The sequence below is a fragment of the Raphanus sativus genome, chromosome 8 (genome assembly GCF_000801105.2).
Source record: "Raphanus sativus cultivar WK10039 chromosome 8, ASM80110v3, whole genome shotgun sequence".
Classification (NCBI taxonomy): Eukaryota; Viridiplantae; Streptophyta; class Magnoliopsida; order Brassicales; family Brassicaceae; genus Raphanus; species Raphanus sativus.
Genome location: NC_079518.1, coordinates 9,809,740 through 9,833,337, shown reverse-complemented (window position 1 = coordinate 9,833,337; position 23,598 = coordinate 9,809,740). Strand labels below are relative to the sequence as shown.

Sequence of the window (23,598 nt, the reverse complement as noted above, 5' to 3'; positions counted from 1 at the left end):
GCATTTTTCTTTCTGATATGAGAGTAATCATTGATACTTGGTAACTACTATATCAAACCATGTCTGAAATTATACAAATGATAATTTATAGGATTGAAGACGAGTGCTAGTGCAACATAGAAAGGTTTGCCAGCTAGAATGAAACCAAGTTTCAATCTTGCAACATAAACATAAAAGTTTATGATCCAGAAATAAAATAAACAGAGACACAGTTTGACTACAAAAAAAGAACCTAAAGAGATATGACAAAATGACAAAGACTTTGGTAGACAAAACAGTGTGGGATTGAAATCTATAAGAGATGTTTCACATAATCCTACCTGCATATTACTCTCCTACTCCATTTGGTTGTTGTGTACAGTTTATTTGCCTCGTCCTTTGCCTCGAACTCCTCCTCGACCTCTTCCCCTACCTCGCCCCCTTCCTCTTCTCGTGTATGCAAGGACCTTGGTAGTACCAGGGCTGCTACTTGCTGAGTTTGAGTTAGGTAGAGACTGGTCTCCTGGGAGCCACTCTTCTTCATGCGAGGCGCCACTCGAGTCGCTGTTATTGTTTTCGTTGTTGTCAATCGTGCCGTCCGAGCGATTCCCTACTGTGACATCATCATCAGGAGTTCCAGCTACATGCTGAGAAGCCTCGGTTTCATCTGGTGGTTTGGGTTTTGGTTCACCTTCCGCAGCCATTGGTGCACTGACAAAACGCAAGGCCTTTGTTTAGTAGGATACTAGTAATGTCATCTTATGTCAAACCAACCATACAAAGCTGTTTTTTTCACCTAGGTGATGAAGATGGGAAACCGTTAGTAGTAACATGTACTTCATCAGCTTCTTTCCATGTTTCAAACACATCTTTTGGGATACAAAAGTTCCCAGTTGGATTCGAAGTTGCTCCAAGAGCCAAGACAGCTGTGCATTTATAAAGAGCGCAAGTAAATAAAGAGAACCACAACTAAAACATCATCCCAAATCAAAAGTGTTACCATTTGTGGTGTCTCCAGTAGTCGAGCTAGGTTGTATGAAGTCTTCATGTACACCGGTTCCACTGTCAAGATGCTTAAGAATATGAACATACTAAAAAAAAGGAAACGTCGTATAAATAGTGTCTATGCAAAGTAAAGAAAAAAAAAACCTTTGCGGAGCGGTTGTATCTTCAGATGTCTTGACTCCTTGTGTGGAGATATATGTCATGTCCAAAACAACACCACCTTAGCAGAAAAAATTGAATCCATTAGACAGACTTATCAAAGACGAGTGAGCGAATACAAGGAACGGATGAAGGGAGAAACTAACGAGATCTAGTATGTAAAACTCCCGCTTCTTCAACGGCATGATGATTAGCTTCCGTAGTCTTCAATCAAGTAAAAACCATGTAAGTTCTTTCTTGTTATAGAGACGCATAGTGCAAAGAGTGTTTGATACCTGATTTTGTTCAGAGGTAGGTATGGTTGACTTTGGTAGAACCCCGTTTTGCTCATCCCGTACAGCTGAAAGCAGCAGAAACAAAAAATCAGTTAAACTACATGTAAACGGAACTTTAAATTACTTTCAAGCTTCAGTTCATGTTGTCTATCACTGAGAGAGACTATTCCCACATGTGAATGAATAGAGAAATAAAAGAACAACTTGGACACCTCCATCAACATTCAAAGATGCATCTAAAACATAAGAGATGTGTTTAGGCTCCAACGATGCTAGTGCAACACTACTGGGTGATGATGCAGTTTTGAGCATTTCCTCTGTTGCTTTAGCTCTCACTTTACGAATTTCATCTTGAATATTCCATGACGGATTGGACCTGGATCTACTTTTCAGCTGCATTTTTGGTACCAAAAGTCAAAATTGCATATTCATAAATATGAGAGAGCCACTAGAAATACATTTGACCATAAGAAAAGTATGCACTGCACTGCACAATCTGATGTACCTTGGAAGAGGATAAGTTTCCAGCACTATAAGGAAATGGTGTCCCTTCATTAAGAAACTGCATTCCTGCTGGTAATGGCGACCGAAACTCTGAATTGCTCACAGACGGAGATCCCCATGGCAGACGAGATCGCATATATGACCTGGCCACGTCCACAGGCGATCCAGCACCTTCTTCTGTTGCCTAGAGAATGAACATAATGGCTGAGATGGTGAACTTAATGGACAAAAAAACTACAATTGGGGGTAAAACTGGTGAAGATAAACTATCAGAAGATGAACAATCAGATCACACAGAAAAGCAGAGTTACCTGCGGAAGAGTCTAGAGAGAGAAGAGTTTCAAAAACTTACTTTAGACTTTGAGTGTGATGCTGATTTCTTCTCCTCTAACCATCTTTTCGCTTCCATGACAGCTTTACTTGACATTTCACCCACATTCACCTCTATAAATAAAAGAAAGAAGATGTTATAACATAGACTAATCCAGTCAAGCTTCCACAGTCTATCATCAGTTACATACCACTTGTCAATCCATTGTCACTACCCTCATTAGAAGCGAGGACACTGGGATGATCTACAACCCTCGCCTTGATGATATCTATTAATCTCTCACCCTCTTCCCTGAAACCACACAGACATCATTAAACAAATGTCACAGATGCATTTTCAACTAAGAAGATGTATATGGCTTAAGAAAACCAGAATTCAAAATACCTTGCAAATGTTTCTTGCATTAGAAGCTGCTCAATTACACGCTTAGTAGAACCAAGTACCTCTACCATAGTTTCATCCTCAGGAAACTCGGTGATGTTCTTCTCAACATCCTCATCACCTTCAAAATCTGAAAAACAAGGAGGAGACCACATGAAACCTACTCCAAAATAGAAAAAAGAAGACGCAAAGCTGGCCGGTTATAGAACATAATGGGTCGATACTAATTGAATCCCTATATGAAAAATCTTAGAGCTTGAGAACTAATACAAAGTTGACAGCTTTCAAAGCTAAAATAGAGTAACGGTACTTCACCAAACGCTTCACCAACCATTATTGAAGGAAAAATAATAAAGGAGGAAGCTTTTTAATCAAATTCGAATTTTTGAAACCAAACGGTAAGTTTCAGATTCCGACCAAAGTTTCAATCTTGTCTTAGAGCTTGAGAACTAATACGAAGTTGACAGCTTTCAAAGTTAAGTAACTTAGCTAAATAGAGTAACGGTAATTCACCAACCATTATTGAAGGAAAGATAACAAAAGGAGGAAGCTTTTAAATCAAATTCGAATTTTTCGAAACCAAACGGTAAGTTTCAGACTCCGACCAAAGTTTCAATCTTGTCTGAACACAAATGAATTTTATTACACACTGTTAAAAGCGGGGGAGCTTCAAGTTAGACAAACACACACCTGAAGACGAATCCTCACCCTCCGACGAAGATGAGGAAGACTCAGAGAAGACGACGGAAGATATGAATTTTCCGGCGCCGGAGGCAATGGCGGTGGCAGGTTTGTAAACGAGTCTGGAGATCCAGCTAAGGTTTTGCTGAGGAAGATCCTGAGGTCTTGGAACGGGGCGGTCGTAAGGCTTCCTGACAACGGAGGACCGGCGTGGTCGAACAATCTTGCCTCCGGTTCGAGGCTGACGTGGACCGGCGTAACCGGAGACGGGATCCATTGGAGGAGGAGAGGGCGAGAGTTCGTTTGAGAGGAATTAATCGGAATATTAAGGAATTTTGTCTTGGTTGTTCCAAAATGGAAAAAAAAATTGTCGTTATTTGTCGTCTTGTTGTTCTCTCTTTTTTTTTGATTATTGTTAATCTCCTAAATTACAGGGCTACGGTTAAAATTTAACCTAATTATATATTGGCTAATTGGCGTAATAGCCATATTTTACTGATAAATTAGATAAGTAGACATGATTTTGACATAATTCAGTCTCTGTCTTTTTTGCTCTCTTTCATCCGGTTATATCCCTCTAAGCAACAGGTTACCGGTTTCGACACATAAAGCAAACAACGTGGTGAATTTCTATCCCATAATAAAAATGACATAATTTAGGAAGTACGTCACAAAACTTTATTCAAAATCAAAGGAAGAAAAAAATGCAGAAAAAAGAGTAGATAACAATTGTAAGTGTAAAAAACAGCGTTAAACAAACAGAGAAACCAAGATTATAGTTTCATACTATGTTATATTAGATAGAATAGTATAAATACAAATGTAGTTCCAATTGAAAGAGCAGCTACATAATATAGCGACAATTGAATAGCATAATGAATTGAGGCATGTTAATGCAGTAGCCTTCATTAATTACATGAAAATATAAACCCTAATCTAATGTTAACCTTAATATTCTATAAACTAAACCCGAATTTTCAAATTCGAGTAAGATGTATTACCATTTTACATGAGACATAAAATAGAAAATGCGAAAATGTAGTTAAAATCCATATATCATCTTAACATATTTGTCAAATGTTGTTATGTCTATGGTTTTATGGAAGGTGGTAATGCTTGCCCTAATGTTAACCCCAATCGTACATAAACTAAATCCTATCAACTAATCACTAAACCCTACACGGAAATATAAACCCTAATCCAAGATTAACCTCAATCTTCATAAACTAAACCCTAGCCACTAATATCTAAACCCTATAGGGAATTATAAACCCTAATCTAAATTCTTAGTTTTGATCAATATGCATAAACTAAGATTCATAGAAATGATACAACAATAAAACATAACTTATGCTTAGGCACTGTAGAATCATATTTCTATTCTATTTTCTGCGTATAGAATAGAATATAATACAACAAATAGCAAATATCATATATTCTATTTCACATGAATGGTCTTTCCATTTTACGTACACACGATCGATTAGTTATATACATATTGCATCATTACATATAAATGAGAATATATTTAACAGATGGTTCAAATCTAGTTTCGAACAATCTAATTGGCAACCTAAATCTTCCATTTGTAACCTGAGAAACAAAAGCAAAAGATAAAGGTGTTAAGATCCATATAACAAAGTAAATATAAAATAAATTATATAGTATAACAATCATTTGGAATGGAAACCATTTAAGATGTAACAATATGCATAGCTCACGATCTTAAACCACACATGAAATATATGAAACCCTATCAACTAATCACGAAGTCCTGCACGAAAATATGACACTTAATCCAATGTCAACTTCAATCTTGCAATGACGAACTCAATATTCCAGAAAATAACCTCTCTCCAATCATCACTAAACCCTACACGGAAATATAAACCATAATACAAGTATAAAAATACGTAAATATTAAATACAAGTATGAATTCAGAAGCTAAATGAGGTGTATTAAACGTTCTAATCTATTTCATTCCAAGTCAAATGGAATATAAATTTCTATATTTTATTCCATCCCAAGTCAAATGGAATATACCTAAATAAAAATAAAATTTAAGAAAGACTACGAACAACCAGAAAACCACAACCGAGTATGAATCAGATCCGACATTCACCGTCGACGATGTTGTAGATTTAACATTTATGATACCCTAGTTCCGAGTATAGCCAAAATAGAAAAGAAAATAACAGCAGTGAAGACAATCGGGCGGAAAACATGAGAACTTACCGAGTGTGGGAAGTGGAATAAACACGACGTGTTGATAGGCGTCGCTGCAACTTTCTCGCCGGCGAGGGGCGTCTGATTTCCGAAGCAAAGAGAAACAAAAGGAAGATGTGAAAGAAGATAAGCCACAATCTAACTTTTACAGATAATATTAAAGATTTTAATTTATTTTTTGGTTGCAGGTTTTACCGGTTGACAGAAGGGGCAAAACAATATTAATATGGAAAAGTAACGCCGTATATAGGACTGTTAGGGAAATTGGCTAGTCTGTGAATTATACGTTTTTGTGTGGCTATACAGCCTAATTTCCCATTATATATTTAGTTAATTATTATATATTTCAAAAACATGAAAATAATTTTATTTTAAAATTTTTGAATTTATAGTATATCTTTTTATAATTTTTTTTTAAAATTATTTAGTCCATAAGTGCAGGTAAACACCCAAAAAAGTATTTATTAGAAAAAATTAGAAATTTAAGATTTTACAGTTTTAAGAAAGTAAGATTGTGGAGCTCTTTTTTATGGGAGAGGTTTCTTTTTCTTTTCAATTGGTTTATTTGCGATAAGCGGATTTTTAATTTTCATGCTAATGATTTATTTTTGTAAATTAGTTATATGTGTCAAAATATGATTGCACAAGTGACTTGTAATTTACTATATAGAGGATTTGCACTAAATTTTTAAAAATGATTATAAAATTACTAAAATTATCTCATTTTATTTTATATATTAATAGAGAAGTCACTTAAATAACTTTTGCTTATATATCGTTCATATGTGAAATTTTTAAAAATTGTTATAATTTGATTGATTAATGAGTTTTATAATTTATATACATTAATAAAATCTACAAATAAAATTAAACTTTAGAAAAATTAATACAAGTTATCAAGCAACACAAGTAATCTTATAAATAGTGATTTATTGTAAACTATTTTCAGAGTTATAGAAAGAATATATAAGGTTTCAACAATTTGTTTATTTTTCGATTATTTATTTATAACTGTATAAAATATTTTTAATGTATTTTTTATAAAAATAAATATAATGGTTGTATATTCTCATATAAATAATTAGATTTATATATAAGTCACTATTATAATTTTTATGTTTTTAAGGCACACACATGATTTATAAATCACTTGTAAAGATTATGAAATTATTTATAAAATTTTTAAAAGTATTTTTTTGTTTACAAAATTATTTTATTAGAGTTTCTAAATGATCAATAAATATTTATATAGGCTTATAAATTCATTTATATGATTTATAAAATTTTATAAAATCGTTTGTAGATGCTTCTTAATCTAATAAAACATTGGGCTTAGGCCTCTAAATTTTTATGAAAAAACTACGTAGATATAGGTCTTTAAAAAAATTTAGACTCCCAAATTTGTAAAAAAAAAAAAATTAGTTGAGGTCTTTAATAAATTATATACGGATCCCTAAATCTCAGGGCCAGTCCTAGCTCATGTTTCTACAAGAATAGGACTTTGCTTCAGTGGGGGTTATATCTTATGTTGATTTCACATGGTAAATCTTAAAACTTGTTTAAGATCAAATCTTATAACATTATTTTCTAAAAAAATGAGATTTAAAATATACTTACAAATTGTCAAACTTGTTTTATGAAAAAGTCTTCAAAACTAAGAAAGACAAGATTTAAGAATATACGGTCAAGACATATTTGTAAAAGAAAATTACTAATAAGGTAAGATATTATTTAACAATTTAAATAAAAAAACTTTCACACACTTTTTTTTGAATATATACTACAGATTAATGCCTTTGTACGCAGCTCATAATTATTTAGACAAAAAAATGAAACATCTCATACTTTTTATATTATTTACCACATACTGTAGGCTACATGAAGCTTGCAGAAAAAATCGTGTTTTTCTTTATAACGAACTCAGTCCTGGTAGACTTCTCAAGTTCTGTTGTGTTTCCAACCATGATAATTTAGGCATACAAACCTTAGCCTTTAATGCTTCTCCATATATCATTTCATTCAGTGATGAAATATTTCTTGTAACAAGATGGACATGTTTGTTAAGGCAAAGAGTTAATATGGAATACTTTTATCAAGTTGAAGTATACAAAGCAGGAGGAACAATTATCCCTAAATGTGACCAGATACGTGTATGGACAGCCAAACTTGATGGGATATACTTTTCAAGACACCTTTATACACCACCTGTTTTAGCATTACGCTGGAATAAAACGATGGAATAAATAATAAAATATTTCTATTACTTTCAAAAAACTATAAGTTATATCAAAAATATTATATTAACAATTGAATTTGTGTGATATATATGTTTGTCTGCAAAATCTCTGATGAGGTTCAAAAAACGTCTCATTGTTTTGGTATTATCATATCCATTTTCGATGTTTTCGTAACATGATCATATCCCCACATTGTCTATACATGAGTCTGATAGTGTGTATTAGTTTCAGTGGAGAGCTGGAATATTGATATGAGAAAGGTTATAATCCAAGGAATACTTGACCACTAGTTTGGTAAGCTTGACACCAATTCGAGTTTTACTTCATCTTTTATTGATAAGAATGAAAGCATCATTGACTTGGAAACTTAGGTTCCGATTAGTAAGATTGTATTCTTAGAATCATGAATAACATATTAAATTATGCTGGATAAAAAAACTTCAAAATAGTTTTACACTGCTGGATAAAACTTTGAGAAATAAATTATAGTAACAAAAATTTTAAAAGCTGATACATTATTCAATCTATTAACAAAATATTAAATATGAATAACCAAAGAAATTATTATAATAAAATAGAAATTTAATTTAATTAAAACATTTATTATAATATTTGTCTAGTTTTCAATAAATTAATAATAAGAATAATTTAACATTTTATAATGAAGGTTATACGAGCACGTTCCAAGAACTCCTTGTCTTCGTCGCCGTCCCTGACAACATCACTTGAGTCTGTTATGGTCGGACAGACTCCATACCATCCGACAAGAGCCGTTAATATGTTCTCTTCTTCCACTACTTCATCAGGAGCTTACGTCGGAGCTGAAAGTCCAAACACTATCTCTTTCTCTTCCTATTACTCTTCTTCTTCGATGTCTTCGGAAGAAGAAGAGATCTTCAACAAACTGAGAACCGCAGACATTTTCGACCACGAGCAAGGTCTAATTTTTTTTTGTTGCAATGTAAACTTTATAACAACAAAAAAAACTGTACAATCTTTTGATCCTAAACTAAAGAATCAAAAAACAAAGGAAGCTAGATATGAGTGTCGAACACAAGAACGCTCTACTTTTGCTAAAGAACAACAGAGAAAATTATACATATGTAAGAAACAGAGGAAGAGTAGCGACAGAAGTCTCCCGGTTTTTACTCTAAGGCAGCACTGTCATAGTGTTCCATCTTCTCAGCCCTTCGTTATCATCACCTTCTGTAATAGGCAGCGAAACATAGTACAATATCCCAAAAAACCTTTTTCCTGATAACGTTTTTGTACAAGAATGCGACCGCAAGTAAATGTCACAAGACAAACAAACCTAAAATCAAATCATGTAACTGAAACAACGGAAAGAGAGAGGTCTAAAACCAAGAACATCCGTCATTGTCTGCTTCACTTGCCTCACTTCAATCTCAAGCTGACTGACAAGAAGATAGAACCAAGAGCGTAGAAACACACCAATGGTACCTAATTTTCATAGAAACGGGAACGATGGCTTCTTAACCTGTGGACCAGACAGAGAGAGAGAGAGAGTATATATCATTAAGCAACACCTATTGTGTAAGAAGGTGTATCTAATGTAGATGAATCTAACCTTTGATGCACAGAGCTACTTCTGTTTCCCCCACTTGCAGTGGTGATGAACTCATCATCGATCTCATCTACTCTATACTCCGGAAACTCCATGGACGCTACTGAGCTGTCATCAGAGTTGGAGTTATCATAGCTAGAACGACGACTCCCTCTCCTACTACTCTCACTCATCCTCGCTCTTCTTCTGTTCCTCGCGTTCCTTATATTATCAAACATTTTATAAAAGATGCAAGACGTCCACCAGCTTCCTTCATTGCTAGCCACATCCTCAAACTCATCTCCCGTGCCATCATCATCTCCGTATTCAATCACATAGTCTCCTAAAACCACACCTCTCGGAACCTCCGAGTGAATCGTGCTCAACACGTCGATGATCTCAGACGACTGCTGGAAATTCTCCCAGTCAAGCTTCCTCGCGGGATCAATCTTGGAAGGACGAGAGTCCGGATGCTCTGACCGTGCGTGTTCACGGAGCTCGGAGTAAGTACCCGTGAACCTGCACCGTTCTTCCTCGCAGCAACGTTGCTTCTCATCGAGAAGGGCACGAGCTTCTTCCACAACTACCCACCCGGTGACTTCTCCTCTGCAGAGTGGACATAAAGGTTTGCAGCTCTCTTCTAAGAACTTTGACCAAGGCGGCTCATCAGAAGGAGGTGGAGGTGGGTTTGTTGTTCCACAGGCGGTGATGAAACGGTCCAGACAGTTGGAGTGGAGGTGGTCAGTGTTGCAGACGAAAGCACGGCATCCGTTGTCGTGAGAGGAGCACTGGAGGAGGACGCCGTTGTGAGGGGAGTCTAAACAAATGGGACAGACTAAGTCGTCCCAATTGATCATCATCATCATCAGGTCGCTGCTGCAAAAGGTCTTTGCTTGAAGCTGGCTATCATCATCACAAACATGTTGTTGTAGCGCCATAAAGTTCCAAACTTTCTCAACTCTTGAGAGAGATGGAAAGAAACAACTTTTATTTTTAAACAGAGACTCGATGCAAAACCGGTTCTACGTCATTCCAGTAGCTGCAAAGTAAAAGGAGACAGCTTGAGAATAAGAATGCAGAGACCAATTCGATCATAAAGCCTAAACCTTTGGAAACGATTCAGTCGCTAGCGAATACAAAACCTAAAAGCAGAAAGAAACCTAAGCAAAAACGGATCCAAACCAATTGGTAAGGTAAGAAGTAATGAAAGATATCAACAGAGAATAGGATCGAATCGAAGAGACTAGGAAGAAGGAGAAGGCTGACCTTTGAGATTGGCAGTTTCTAAGAGATGGGAAGGAGGTTTCTTGTGGGGATAGAGTGTTTCAAGCAAAGCCTCCTCTTCCTCTTTTATTTCTCTCTCTTCTCTCAGTCCACCATTACTGATTTTTTACCTTTTCAATCATTATTAATTAAAGTTTCTTTGATTAGTCTATATTATTTTTATATATTTGACAATTATTATATTTTAATATATGTTCAGATTGCACAGGGATGAGATATGGTATATAATATTAATATATATGCATATAATATTTGAAAACATCTGATTGTGATTTTACAAAGAGAAATGTCACTGCAGCTAATTTTAAAATTCTTGTTAATTTTGACTTTATCTTAATTTCTATTGACACTTTAGAGATTTTAATTTGTTTTTAAGTAGTTTATATTTCAAACTGATTTTTTATGTTTTGTAGTAATTTGTATTATATAATTTTATTGGTCAAAATATATTTAAATAGATAACTAATAAAAAAATGTAAAATTAAATATTTATTTATATAACATTTTTACAAAAAAAAGTTTTTTTTAAATTTGTGCTTAATTTTAAAATGTTAAATAACATAAAAATAAAGGAAAAATCGCATAAAAAACTCTCAAATTGTCAGTTACTAGCACTTTAAACCTTAAAGTTTTTTCACTAACACTTTTAATCTTCAAAGTGACATTTGTATCATAAAAAATCTCCAAAGCAATAAGTTGACCGGTTCAGCAAGTAATTTTTCAAAAAATAATTATTTAATTAATAAAATAAACAAAATAAATAAATAAAAACTCCAAAATTAAATAAAAATCGAAATTTTAATAAAATTTAAGAAAATGAAAAAAATCAAAAAATTAAATTTTTTAGAAAATAAATAAATATTTTTAAAATTAAATAATTTTCTAAAATATTAATAAAATAAAAATAACTAAAGAATAATAATAAATAAGATTAAATTTAAATAGAGAATAACTAAATAAAAAGTTCACAATTTTTTAAAAAATGGAAAATAGAAAATTCAAAATTCGTTAGTGGCGATGATGATTTCTCACATAACCATTAACAATGACGATAATGTTCATATCTCCAATGATAGTTTCCAACATCATCGTTGAAAATGACAAAAAAAAAAATTCAAACTTTTGAATTTTCATTTTTTTAATATATGAATTTTTTATTTTTCTGTTTTTTAATTTGATCTTATTTATTTTTGAATTTTAATTTTCTAAATATTAAATCATTTTTTAATTTTCTGATTTTTATTAAATTTATGATTTTTATTAAATTTAAAATATTATTTAATTAGTAAAATAATCAAAAAATTAAAATTCAAAAATAAATGAGATCAAATTAAAAAAACAGAAAAATAAAAAATCATATATTTTGGAAACATAAAAATTCAAAAGTTTGAAAAAGTTTTTTTTTGTCATTTTCAACGATGATGTTGGAAATTATCATTGGAGATATGACAATTATCGTCATTGTTAATGGTTATGTGAGAAACCATCATCGCCAATAATGAATTTTGAATTTTTTATTTTCCATTTTTAAAAAAATTTGTGAACTTTTTATCTAGTTATTCTCTATTTAAATTTAATCTTATTTATTATTAATTTTTTAGTTATTTTATTTTATTAATATTTTAGAAAATTATTTATTTAATTTTCTAAAAAGAAATTATCTTTTTTGATTTTTTATCATTTTCTTGAATTTATTAAAAATTTCGATTTTTTTTTATGCAATTTTCCCCAAAAATAAAGGGAAAGAAATATTTGTCAGAGATCTTGTCTGTATTGGCATCTTTTAAAAATTATCACTAAGAAAAAAAATTGAAATTTACTTTTCAATGGGCCTGTCTACAGTACTGGGCCTGGTAAAGATAGTTGAGCTATGTAAACTAAGAAAGATGATGTTCCAAAATAATTACATCCAAAAGCTCTTCCCAAAGAGCTTGGTTGTGAGAGCATCCACAATGGTGACACCCATTGTGGAATCTTTAATGATTAGTTTACTATTTTTTTTTTTTTTTTTTGAATAGTTAAGGATTTTAGTCTAAAAAGTGTGTCCAATGGTGATCCCGAAGTAGGAATCCTTAGAAAAAAAAAATATTTTTTTTTCAAGAAATAAAAGAAAATACAATAATTAAACATTAAAAATACAATAATTAAACATAAAAATACAATAATTATACATAAAGATACAATAATTATTCATCACCAAATTTATTCCAAATATGCTCAACTAAATCTTTTTTCAGTGGTTCATGTATACGGATATCCCGAAGTTCTCTCTCGTTCTGATTGACAAATATGTTATTCAGATTTGTAGGCATCTCGGTTTGGGTTTCCACGTGTGAACTTCTGGTGACACTTCCTTCTTCAAATTCCGAAACGTCGATGCGAGCGTATCCATTGCGCTCATTTTCGACTATCATATTGTGTATTATGATACATGCTCGCATAATCTTCCCTATCTTTTTTTTGTCCCATGTAAGAGCCGGGTTTTTGACAATCGCAAATCGAGCTTGCAAAACTCCAAAAGCCCGTTCCACATCTTTTCGGGCTGCTTCTTGTTTTTTAGCAAATAACCGTGCTTTAGGACCTTGAGGACGTGAGATTGATTGGATAAATGTTGACCATTTTGGATATATACCGTCAGTGAGATAGTAAGCCAACTTATACTTGTGTCCGTTGACCACGTACTCTAACCTTGGAGCTCGACCTTCTATAATGTCATCAAAAACAGGAGATCGATCGAGGACATTAATATCGTTTAAGGTACCTGGAGGACCAAAAAAAGCGTGTCATATCCAAAGATCTTGTGAAGCTACAGCCTCTAAGACAATTGTCGGTTTGTTTGATCCACGGGCGTACTGTCCTTTCCAACTCGTTGGGCAATTTTTCCACTCCCAATGCATACAGTCAATGCTCCCAATCATCCCAGGAAACCCGCGTTTCTCTCCAATATCGAGGAGTCGTTGAAGATCCTCTGGCGTGGGTCTTCGTAGATACTGCTCTCCAAATAACTGTACTATTCCATCAGTGAAATAATGTAAACACGAAAGTGCCGTGCTCTCACCAAGTCGGAGATATTCGTCAACCGCGTCGGCTGCAGAACCATAAGAAAGCATACGAATTGCTGCGGTACATTTTTGTAGTGGCGAAAGACCAAGCCTCCCGGTAGCATCTGGTCTATGTTGAAAGAATGGAACGTTCTGTGAGAGGGCATAGACAATACTCATGAATAATTCCTTGTTCATACGGAAACGGCGTCTGAAGATATGTTCCTCATATGTGGGATTTTCGGAGAAGTAGTCATTCCATAACCGGATGTGTCCTGCTTCACGGTTTCGTTCAATAAATGCTCGTTTCTTTTGCTTTTTGGTTTGGGCCTCGATAATGTTGTTGATTGTATCTTCACAGATATCTTCGAAAACTTCGTCCAATCTTTCTTCCAATTCTTCCATTTCATTGGATGAAGATGATGACATCCTGATTGACAAATTAAACTTATAAGTTATTCATTTATCTTTTGAATTTTTTTTATTAGTTCCAAACTAAGTTAAGATAATTTTTTTTATCTATAACTCTCAAATATGTAAAACTTTATATTTTTTTTTTATCTTATAGTTTCAAATATGTATAACTTCATATTTTTTTTTTATCTATAAGTCTTAAAAATGTATAACTTTATTTTTTTTTATCTAATAGTCTCAAATATGTATAACTTTATTATTTTTTTATCTATAACTCTCAAATATGTAAAACTTTATATTTTTTTTATCTTATAGTTTCAAATATGTATAACTTCATATTTTTTTTTATCTATAAGTCTTAAAAATGTATAACTTTATTTTTTTTTATCTAATAGTCTCAAATATGTATAATTTGATATTTTATTACTCTTTACTATCAAACCTTTTTTTTGAGTTAAAAACACAAGAATGTTGGTGAATGCTCCTGCTGGTTTCTCCACAGCCTCTGTTGGTGAATCAAGAGAACCCGAAAATATGAATAATTATGAAGACAAGAGTTAAAAACAAGACAAGAGTTAAAAACAGAATGTTGGTAAATCAAGACAACTCGAAAACGAGAATAACATTTTACATTAGCCGAAATCAAGTGTTAATATTGATACAAGAGAAGGACTTCTTACACCCAGATATTACAAGTGAAAAATCGGGTTGAGAAGAACTCCAAGAAAATATTACAACAAATCCGAGCAAACAGAAGAACGTTTGATGCAGAGGAAACAAAGATAAGCTGATACAAATCTAAAGGCCAAACGAGAACTACTTATAGTACATAAACTTCAAGAGATGAACCCGTGAACTACTTCAAAGCACCCGTGACTTCCACTACTCCTAATGCACCCGTGACTTGCCCAACCTTCAGTGCACCCGTGACCAACTTAACCTGAAACAAGGAGAATAAAGACAAGAGTTATAGATAACACATCAAAGCACCCGTGACAAAACAATAGATAACACATCATAACACATCAAAGCACCAAGAAAGAAATAACCTGAAACCAAACAGAGAAGACATCAAAGCAATTCAGACATTAGTTTGAGTTTTACAGTGGTTTCCATCTCAGTTAGAGGCTCCTTTTTCGCGAATAAACGATCAAGGAGCTTCTGTCTTGAGAGTTTTTCTTTGATTTTTAAAACGCCATGTAAGTTTGACAACTCCTCCTCTCTGCCATTCTTCTTCTTCTTAAGAGCAGCTTTCGCAGCCTTCACCCCGGGAGGTCTAGCCTCTTCTTCTCCCACAGCCGCTTCTTCTCCATCGAGGTCCACCACTTTGCGCTTCTCCTTAACAGTGTCCTTACCCTGAACCAGTGAGCACCATTTCTGGTCATACCTCAGCTCCCTCCAGCAGTGATCCATGGTGAACTTTATGTTCATAATATTGAAGAAAGAATCTAAAGCAGCCTCCATCACATCGTCATCATTCTGACCACTTCTTTGCTGGCGAAGAGCACGATCATAGCAACCAGAAAACTTTGCAACGTGGTCGTTAATCCGAGACCACCGCTGCTTGCAAGAATGGAGGACTCTCGGTTGCGTCCCAACCAACAGAGGGCTTGCGTTGTAGTACTCCACAATCCGCTTCCAAAATGCTCCACCTTTCTGCTCATTGTTGACGATCGGGTCTTTACTGGTGTTAAGCCATGCCCCAATGAGGATTATATCCTCTTTGGGAGACCATTTCCTTCTCTCTGATTGTTGGGGAGTTGACTTCACACCAGACGCTTCAGGCACTTCGCTACCAGACATCACATAAGCCTCATCAGGACCTTCGCTACCGAACCATAAAGGTTCGGCTGCATCAAGATCAACTGGAAGTTGACTCTGTAGTAGGTTAACATAGCTTGACGAGTTATTAGCCATGGTTGATCTGTGCCACTCTACTAGCGACACAGAGGCTTAAGTAAGCCTTCTATGACTTACAACTAATTAATGGCAATCAAATCTATGCAGTTGGGAAGCTGGAAAGTAAATAACTAAGTACTAAGTTTCATTTACAACTAATTAAGGCAATGAAGTACTTACAGAAACATAACTAATACTACCTACACACAAGCAATTAAATACGACTTATAGGACTAGCTACAGAACACACATATGGGAACAGAACATATAGTAAAAGCCAATCAAATCAGATGAGAGAGGACGATTTTATCATTTAAACCTATTCATTATGAGAAAAGAAAGCTAATTTGTTACCTTATTTCAGAAACAAGCGAGGTCCGCCACTGTCCTTTGAAGCCTTGAGTAATATTCCTGTAAAAAGAGAAGAAACTATCAATAATCTACCAAAAAGAGATTAAACAATTCATTTACAACCACATACTCACCAACTAGAATAAGTAACACCAACCCGGTTAAAACTAAGGTAGAGACCATTAGCTTCACTCCTGGTTTCTTCTTTGAAAACTCGGTTACTGTCTTCTCGAGGACAACAACCTTCTGCTCACTCTCGTTAAGTGCACCCTTAAGCTCCCTAAGCTCCCGCTGAATGTCCCTCATCTCCTCTATCACTGCCACGTCCCACCATTTCCAAACGTGGCAGTCACCATCTTCAGCATTGTTGCACGTGAAGTAACGTCTGTATGGGTCTTTACGAGTTGTAGAGTAGCCGACAACTGGCTCCGCACCACAGTAGCAGCTTCTAGGGATTCCATCATCACACTCTGGTTGCGGTTGGTACTGAAGCGGCTCTGCATTGAAGTGGCTACTCTCAGCTTCATCCGCGTACAGCTGAGCTTCTGCTTCAATCAGGGAGGTTATGTCTACAGAGTTTGATGATGAAGATGGCTGGCTGTAACTGTAATCTTGCCCCATTATGGTTAACCTGAAAACAACAAGTCGATTCATTAATATACATTCATTAACCAGCGAAACAAACGACATAAGGATAACACTAAACTCTATACAACAGATTGAAATCGAACACAACTAAACTAAAGATAACACTAAACTCTATAAGGATAAGTTTATCAAACCGTTAATCGATTGAAACAAAATATGAAATTTGTAAGAAGAAATAAAGACAACATTTACTTCCGATTGAAACAAAAATTGTTTGTAATCTATATCTACAAAGCCAAATAATATAGAAATCGATTTTTCCCCAAATTTTAAAAAACCCTAATTTGACAACTTGTCCCAAATCGATCGAAACAACAAAAGATCCATCTTTACGGACAACAAAGAAGATGGAAACTGTTTTAATCGAGAAATAAACGGCTCTGAGGATTGGATTTACCTTCGTCGAGCCGAGAGAGAGAGATCGCTTCGAAATCGCCTTTCGCCGCAGAGGGTTTTTTTTTTTCTCCTTCGGTCGAGAATGATTTTCTTTTTTTTTCCTTCAGCCCGACCCACTCAACTCTAAACCGACCCCATCCACTCCTGCATTGACACGTACTCACGGACTCAATCCTTAAAACCCTTCCCGACGGACCAATCCTTAGCTACATTACCAAAATTATTCTTATTTAATTAAAATTTACCTAAGGTTTAGCGCTAAGGATTCGCTATGATCCCCCATTGTGGGTGGTCTGAGAATGCTAACTGAGATTTCTCCAAAATGCATCCACTGCTGAAGCTTTCCCTGCGTTTTGACACAAACATAAACATTGAGTCAACATTTACAATGAGAGGATGTTTGCCAAGAGTTCTTTTACCTCGCAGTGTCGAGCAACTGCGTAGCTAAGCCTTTTCTCCTGTTGGAAGGTGAGACCCAAATAGCTCGAACTCCACAAAAAGCCGGTTTAGCTTCTTCTTCACATGCAGTGGCTCCGTTATCTAATCTATCATCTGATTCTCGACATCTTTTAGATACTTGTCTTTGCAACACAATGTTTCCGAAATGAATGGTGGTTGAAGGCGAGGAGCTCTCTTTCTTTAACTGTCTTCCATCATCAAGACGAGATATGATCTTAAATGCTTCCTTGATTGGTTCTGCAACTAGACATCCAGAGATCCTCTGAGAGGAAACGAGTAGATAAACCTGCGCATAACAAGGTGGCTCTTGAAACCGCTGTAAAAGTAAAGAAACTATTCAAAACATCAATGCTAGTATTCATACACATGGAAACACAATAAGCTAATAATAAGTAAAAGAAAATGTAACCAACAAGAGTCATTTACCTTACAATATCTGTGAAGAATCCAATCCTCACCTAGCTCAACCTCCATCATCTTCACCACCTCTTGCACCTTCAAAATGCAAACACTAACCCATTAAAAATCATCAAGGCAAGACAAGAAACAACACAAATTAAACTTATCAGAGTATGGAACCTTGTTTCTATGGGCAGGAGAATCATTTTCCAACACCACAACAATACGGTTCTTGCCCAAAGAAGGCGACGTGAAGGCTCTCTCGTTCTGCCAACCCTGAGAAAGACAAATTATTAAAAAAAAAAAACGAAACTTTATCAAACAACCTATACAAAAAAAAAAAAATCAAAAAGAAACATGATGGGTTTTAACTTTAACTTAAAAGGGATTCCGTTCGTATAGTCCTTGTGAAAGCTTTGATGGGACTTCTCATCTAACTCATCTCCAGGAGCATACGTAGCTCCACACTCTACGCAATGTCTGAAAAGAAAGTCAGATTGGCCCAGTTCTAAGTGGAACTGAGTATAGCAGCTACGCTTCTTCTTGTTCAGTGTCTTAGGTCCTTTCCTCGGTCTCTCTCCGATGGGTTCCTTAAGCACTTCACTTCTGGAATACCAAACCAAAACGTAGATTATCTCAATTGATCAGTTTTTTTTTTTTTTGAGAGAAAAATAAAAAGATGGTTCATTTACCTAACGGCTTTGGGAGATCGACGCTGGTAGGTGTTGACGATGACGTTCCGATTGTTCTCCCAGGCGGCTAAGCTATCGTCTGTGGTGTCTGGTGTTACTGAGGTGGCGATGGGAGAAGGAGACGAGGGCTTGAAGAAATAATTGATTTTTGATTGCATAGCTTTGTGAGATTGGGACTCTGTTTTGCCTCTCTTCCTCTGCTTCTTCTTCTCCGATTTCGGCGCCAAAGAGATTCTTTTTTTTCTTTTCTTTTAGTGGTTTGCCGCCAGACGGTTTAAGTTCGATATTTGGTTAACTGGATTGCATGTTTGAAAATTATAGAATTTGTAGTTATTGTTAACCGGAACTGGTAAGTAGAATGTTGAATCAGTGTTGTTGTACTAACACTGCAACTTTGATTTGAATGACGTTGGTTAATGTTAGTGTCTAAACATATTTCAACTATGTTAGAGCTTGTCCCAAAACACATTCTATTATTAAGTTTTCAAAACTCAATATTCGAAGTTTAAAAGTGTTTGTTCTTCGAAAGTAATAAACTTAACTTCAAAACTATTTATATTTTATATTCTAGTTTTTATATTTCTCATAATTAATTTAAATTTATAAAATATTTGTAAATAACTAGCACATATATAAAAATACTATGTGTTTTCATGCACCATATGTACAGTAAAAAAACTATTTAAATTATATTTAAAACAAAATTTATTTATTTTAAAAAAAAATTATTTTATTATTTCATTATTAAGAATCATATTTAAGAATATATATGTATATATTTAAAATTATAATTTTAGATAGATTTTTTATCTATCTTATGGATAAATATATTGAATCAACTTGTATACAATTAATAAAAATTGATATAAAAGTTGTATAATTATCAAAAATAAAAATAAATAGTATTTCTAAAATTTGTAGATATATAAAATAAAAGAATAATATAATGATTAAAATTAAATTTTTAAAAATTGTAAAAGATTTTCAAAATCATTTTAGTAGTAAATTTTATAATTATTTAAAATACATAAATAAATAATATTTCTACATTTATAAAATATAATTATATTTTATTATTATATTATTTAATGTCATATTTTAATATACTTACTTTAATGATAGTGTATAGTTTATTACCATATTTTAAATAGTTTACCAAAATATAAATAAGCATTAAATGTAATTTTTATGTCATATTTATTTGGTGAAAATGATTGTACAGAAAACATGTGTCAACAAAATCACTTGGTAAATAATGTTTAGAGGATTACAACATTATTAATTAATACAATTTTATATTAAATATAATGTTAAATAGATATTACATATTTAATATTAAATTTTGAGCAAAATACCATATTATTCCATAAAATTATTTCTATAATGCATATATGATCCATTAGTGCATTTTGAAGTAAAAAATGACTCTTTTATTTTTAATTTGTACTTTACAATCTAAAAAATTGTTTAATGTTTTTTTCTTATTCAAACTCTTATCATGTCTATAACTATCAAAGTTTCAGTGTCGGCCATACATTATATACTTATGGGGTATTGAATTTAATTGAGATGAAACCTAATATGCATAGGGGTAAACACATCTAGAGAGTTTGTAGTAGAACAAGCGGCATACAATAAACGAAACAAAATTATGATTGTAGACTAAGTTTAGTGTAGCAATGTGGTGAGGTTTATATGCTGACTTTTTTTGTTCAACAGGTTAATATGTTGACTAATTAGCTAATTTAAACTAGTTTTCTCTACCAAACTAGAAGAAACAAAAAGTTAACATAAAATAAACTTCTGATTGAGAGTATTTACACATGCAATTTGTTATGAAAATACAATGCGTTCTTTGAAAACCAAAAGAAACCAATAGCTAATTTGTTTGGTAATCATATTACTGGAAAATAGCTTTTTTTTGAAAAAACTCGTATGATCACTTTAACTATTTATGTAGCTGTGTAACGAGATATGGAGATCAAAACTGTTATCTCATATACACAAATAGCGAATTTTGGACATCCGAATGCTGAAAAATCCTAACTAGGAACCTATTCTCAAAATAATCAGGAACATATTTAACCCATGAGAAGAAACAGTGGTCCAGCATTTTAGAACATTTCTATCCACTATAATTTTTTAGACTACTCAAATAAACAAAAAAAATCATAATCTGATAAAAGAATAGATTGAATAGTTATAATTTGAAAAGGAACTCTTTTCACTTTATCATTTGAAAAAAAAACTCTTTCACTTTTTTTTTTCTTCTAATCAGGATACCTTATTCTAAATACTCCTTTTATAAATGTGCCCCCTGTTGTTAGTTCAAGAAAGTAATACCAAAATAATATAATTTCATAATTAAAAAAATTCTAAAAAATATTTAAAAATATAATATAAAATCATTAAACCAATTATAGAAATTACTGCAAAATATAACCGGCTATATAGTTTTCAGTAAAATTTAAAATAATATTAAAAAAAATAAAATATTATCTATTTTGAAGCAATACATTTTTGAAAACAGCAGGAGAGAATCCAAACTATGTACATAAAAAATAGGAAGGGCCCAAATGAGTGTTATACGAAAAAGAATAATGTGTGAATTTATTTGATAGAAGAAAGAAAGTTTGTTCGATATCAATAAGGAAATGACAAAGTGGGGGTAATGGGCATTGGGGAATCAACACGTGCCAAGATTCCAAGTGAAAGGATAGATATCACGTGCGCCCATCATTTTACTATGTGACCAAGTGGCAAACAAGCAATCAAGAACTGACATCTGTCAAAGTTGGGTAAAAAGGTATGAGAGATCACGTGCGCCCATCATTTTATCCGTTGTCTTCCCAAGCATTTGGGGACCTTCTCTAATTGGACATCTTTTGACTTTCCTTCTTTAGATTTCGTCTTGTTGAAATTTACATTTTTTTTTTTTTTTTTTTTTTTCGTCTTGTTGAAATTTCGTCTTGTTGAAATTTACATTTACATTTGTATTTTAGTATGGCTGTGTATCTACATACTATTTTATATGGATTTAATCCTGTTTGTATTGTTTTCTTATAACACAATATTGAAAGTTATATAATTAGATAATAGTATGTCTATCAATTACTAGCTGGCTTTGCGTTGGATTAATGGTTAGGACAAGTAGTTTGTTCTGTTGTGTCTATATTTTGATTTTTGCTAGAAATAATACTTCATGCCATATATTAAGGTTTTAGCAAAACCTGATCCCAGGCTTAGAGAAAGATTAAGGCACGACCCGAATTTCTCTCAGTTAACCAAAAAACATGTGTATCATTCTAACCTTAAATTTCCGTTTAAACTTGTTGATAGTTTTTTCAACTTGAGTTTATGATATGATTAATCCATCACTGAAGTTTATAATCATTAAGTCGATTTCTTTTTAAAAATCATGTAGTTAATTAATATTCATATAGCGCGTATCTGCTAGTGACAAAGACTAGTTGAGTGAGACCGATATACTAGAATGCTGTCATAGAATTGATTGTAACATTTTAACGGTTGATTTTTGTGTGGTAAATTATGTGCCTTCTTTTTTTGCCAAATACCATGTGCCTTCTTTACTATTTCATATTTGAGAGACAACATGATACAAGTCATTCAAATCACAAAATGATACAAGTTATTAAAATGGCTCTCGCCATACATGACCAAGCAGTCACAGAACAAACCCCCCAACAGCAAATAAAACAAAGCAAGAACCTGAAAATATATACTAGATATATCAGCGAGAATGATTATTGGATAATCAAATTGACCCAGCTGTTTTTGTTTTAATGATCGACTACTACATGTCTCGGACATGGAAGACGTTAGGGTTCTTGACAACGATATCATACATATGAATGGAGTTAAACTTCGAGAAGTCACGAGGGAGAGAGATGAGATCAATCGATGTTCTCTTGTGGAATTGGAGGAGGTGATCGGCGTTGTCTCCGTTGTAGTACCGTTCCCATCCAAGACTCTTCAAGATCCTCTCAAGTGATTTGTACGAAGAGACAACCTCGCTGGTCGGAAGATGGACAAGAATCTTCCTCCTCATCCTCTGCTGCTGGCTACCACCGGAGGAGGACGATTCCGACCAATCTCCTCCGGAATTGTTGTAAGGATTCTCAACCAGCCTCATCACTCCGTTCTTGTTGAACACCCACACACCAGACATTGTGATGATAAATGTTTTAAGAGCTAGGGTTTTGTGTGTGTGTTTTTTTTGTTCTGATTGCTCTTCACAGTGAGCTTGTTAATTTTTATGTGGAGAAGGAAACTGTGTAGAAGGTTATATATAGATGCGAGTAAAGGTGTCCTGTCAAGATTCTGATAAATATATATTTTTCGATAGGCTGATAAATATTTATGATTATATGTAATATTTAGAATTCCAGAATTCTCGAAAGGGACGAATCTTATCCATCAATTTTCCACCAATGTATCTATCACATTTGGACACAAAAGAACAAATCCATAAAATTAAAGCTATCTATACTATTAAAGTAGCTGACACTTTTGGAACTTGCCCCTGAACTTTTTTAGTAAATGCAAAACAGTTCTACTTATTTACAAAACTGCACATTTCATTAACTTTTTAATTCAAACGAAATGGGCACCCGAATTTGTTTCAATGGGCTTCAAATGTCTACCTAACCCA

At 33.6% G+C, this 23,598-nt stretch overlaps 5 protein-coding genes across 6 annotated transcripts; all 5 read right to left on the bottom strand.

Moving 5' to 3' along the window:
* Positions 1–69: 69 nt before the first annotated feature.
* On the bottom strand, positions 70–3,654 carry LOC108822853 (protein KAKU4). Its single transcript, XM_018596040.2, has 12 exons — positions 3,325–3,654; positions 2,638–2,764; positions 2,444–2,544; positions 2,275–2,366; positions 1,924–2,106; positions 1,631–1,811; positions 1,419–1,483; positions 1,290–1,347; positions 1,129–1,204; positions 980–1,041; positions 776–905; positions 70–690 (listed from the first exon to the last, which is right to left on the bottom strand). The coding sequence occupies exons 1-12, from the start codon at positions 3,590–3,592 to the stop codon at positions 363–365; spliced, it is 1,671 nt and encodes a 556-aa protein (XP_018451542.1). The 5' UTR covers positions 3,593–3,654; the 3' UTR covers positions 70–362.
* Positions 3,655–8,720: 5,066 nt separating this feature from the next.
* LOC108819195 (uncharacterized) lies at positions 8,721–10,735 on the bottom strand. The gene is made up of 3 exons (XM_018592192.2): positions 10,610–10,735; positions 9,368–10,382; positions 8,721–9,277 (listed from the first exon to the last, which is right to left on the bottom strand). The coding sequence occupies exons 2-3, from the start codon at positions 10,279–10,281 to the stop codon at positions 9,241–9,243; spliced, it is 951 nt and encodes a 316-aa protein (XP_018447694.2). The 5' UTR covers positions 10,282–10,382; positions 10,610–10,735; the 3' UTR covers positions 8,721–9,240.
* A 1,643-nt stretch (positions 10,736–12,378) lies between these two features.
* LOC108821150 (protein CHROMOSOME TRANSMISSION FIDELITY 7-like) lies at positions 12,379–19,115 on the bottom strand. Its single transcript, XM_056992362.1, has 7 exons — positions 18,927–19,115; positions 18,614–18,840; positions 18,415–18,512; positions 18,262–18,330; positions 17,796–18,121; positions 17,676–17,722; positions 12,379–12,570 (listed from the first exon to the last, which is right to left on the bottom strand). The coding sequence occupies exons 1-7, from the start codon at positions 19,082–19,084 to the stop codon at positions 12,464–12,466; spliced, it is 1,032 nt and encodes a 343-aa protein (XP_056848342.1). The 5' UTR covers positions 19,085–19,115; the 3' UTR covers positions 12,379–12,463.
* Positions 14,724–17,722, bottom strand: LOC130498770 (uncharacterized). 2 transcript variants are annotated; one of them, XM_056992360.1, is made up of 5 exons: positions 17,622–17,722; positions 17,378–17,520; positions 16,490–16,963; positions 16,336–16,392; positions 14,724–15,022 (listed from the first exon to the last, which is right to left on the bottom strand). In XM_056992360.1, the coding sequence occupies exons 3-5, from the start codon at positions 16,951–16,953 to the stop codon at positions 14,998–15,000; spliced, it is 546 nt and encodes a 181-aa protein (XP_056848340.1). In that variant the 5' UTR covers positions 16,954–16,963; positions 17,378–17,520; positions 17,622–17,722; the 3' UTR covers positions 14,724–14,997. The 2 variants fall into 2 exon arrangements, with proteins under 2 accessions (XP_056848340.1, XP_056848341.1); XM_056992361.1 differs by having other exon boundaries at positions 14,904–15,022; positions 16,467–16,963.
* A 3,380-nt stretch (positions 19,116–22,495) lies between the features above and the next one.
* Positions 22,496–23,187, bottom strand: LOC108821465 (flowering-promoting factor 1-like protein 1). Its single transcript, XM_018594500.2, has one exon. The coding sequence runs from the start codon at positions 23,113–23,115 to the stop codon at positions 22,741–22,743; it is 375 nt and encodes a 124-aa protein (XP_018450002.1). The 5' UTR covers positions 23,116–23,187; the 3' UTR covers positions 22,496–22,740.
* Positions 23,188–23,598: the final 411 nt, after the last annotated feature.

Bases quoted from the DNA above. Each gene is read 5' to 3' on its own strand.
- LOC108822853 (XM_018596040.2), bottom strand. From the start codon at position 3,592: ATGGATCCCGTCTCCGGTTACGCCGGTCCACGTCAGCCTCGAACCGGA. The intron at 1,484-1,630 runs GTGTCCAAGTTG...TGCTGCTTTCAG, and splicing joins ATCTTTGAATGTTGATGGAG to CTGTACGGGATGAGCAAAAC. The intron at 1,348-1,418 runs GTATCAAACACT...ACTTGATTGAAG, and splicing joins CTACCTCTGAACAAAATCAG to ACTACGGAAGCTAATCATCA.
- LOC108819195 (XM_018592192.2), bottom strand. From the start codon at position 10,281: ATGGCGCTACAACAACATGTTTGTGATGATGATAGCCAGCTTCAAGCA. The intron at 9,278-9,367 runs GTTAGATTCATC...TCTGGTCCACAG, and splicing joins AGTAGCTCTGTGCATCAAAG to GTTAAGAAGCCATCGTTCCC.
- LOC130498770 (XM_056992360.1), bottom strand. From the start codon at position 16,953: ATGGGGCAAGATTACAGTTACAGCCAGCCATCTTCATCATCAAACTCT. The intron at 16,393-16,489 runs GTTGGTGTTACT...CTCTTTTTACAG, and splicing joins TCTACCTTAGTTTTAACCGG to GAATATTACTCAAGGCTTCA. The intron at 15,023-16,335 runs GTAACAAATTAG...TCCTTGTTTCAG, and splicing joins TCGCTTGTTTCTGAAATAAG to GTTAAGTTGGTCACGGGTGC.
- LOC108821150 (XM_056992362.1), bottom strand. From the start codon at position 19,084: ATGCAATCAAAAATCAATTATTTCTTCAAGCCCTCGTCTCCTTCTCCC. The intron at 18,513-18,613 runs AGTTAAAGTTAA...TTTGTCTTTCTC, and splicing joins TACGAACGGAATCCCTTTTA to AGGGTTGGCAGAACGAGAGA. The intron at 12,571-17,675 runs TCTCAGACCACC...CATTGTGGATGC, and splicing joins GGAGAAATCTCAGTTAGCAT to TCTCACAACCAAGCTCTTTG.
- LOC108821465 (XM_018594500.2), bottom strand. From the start codon at position 23,115: ATGTCTGGTGTGTGGGTGTTCAACAAGAACGGAGTGATGAGGCTGGTT.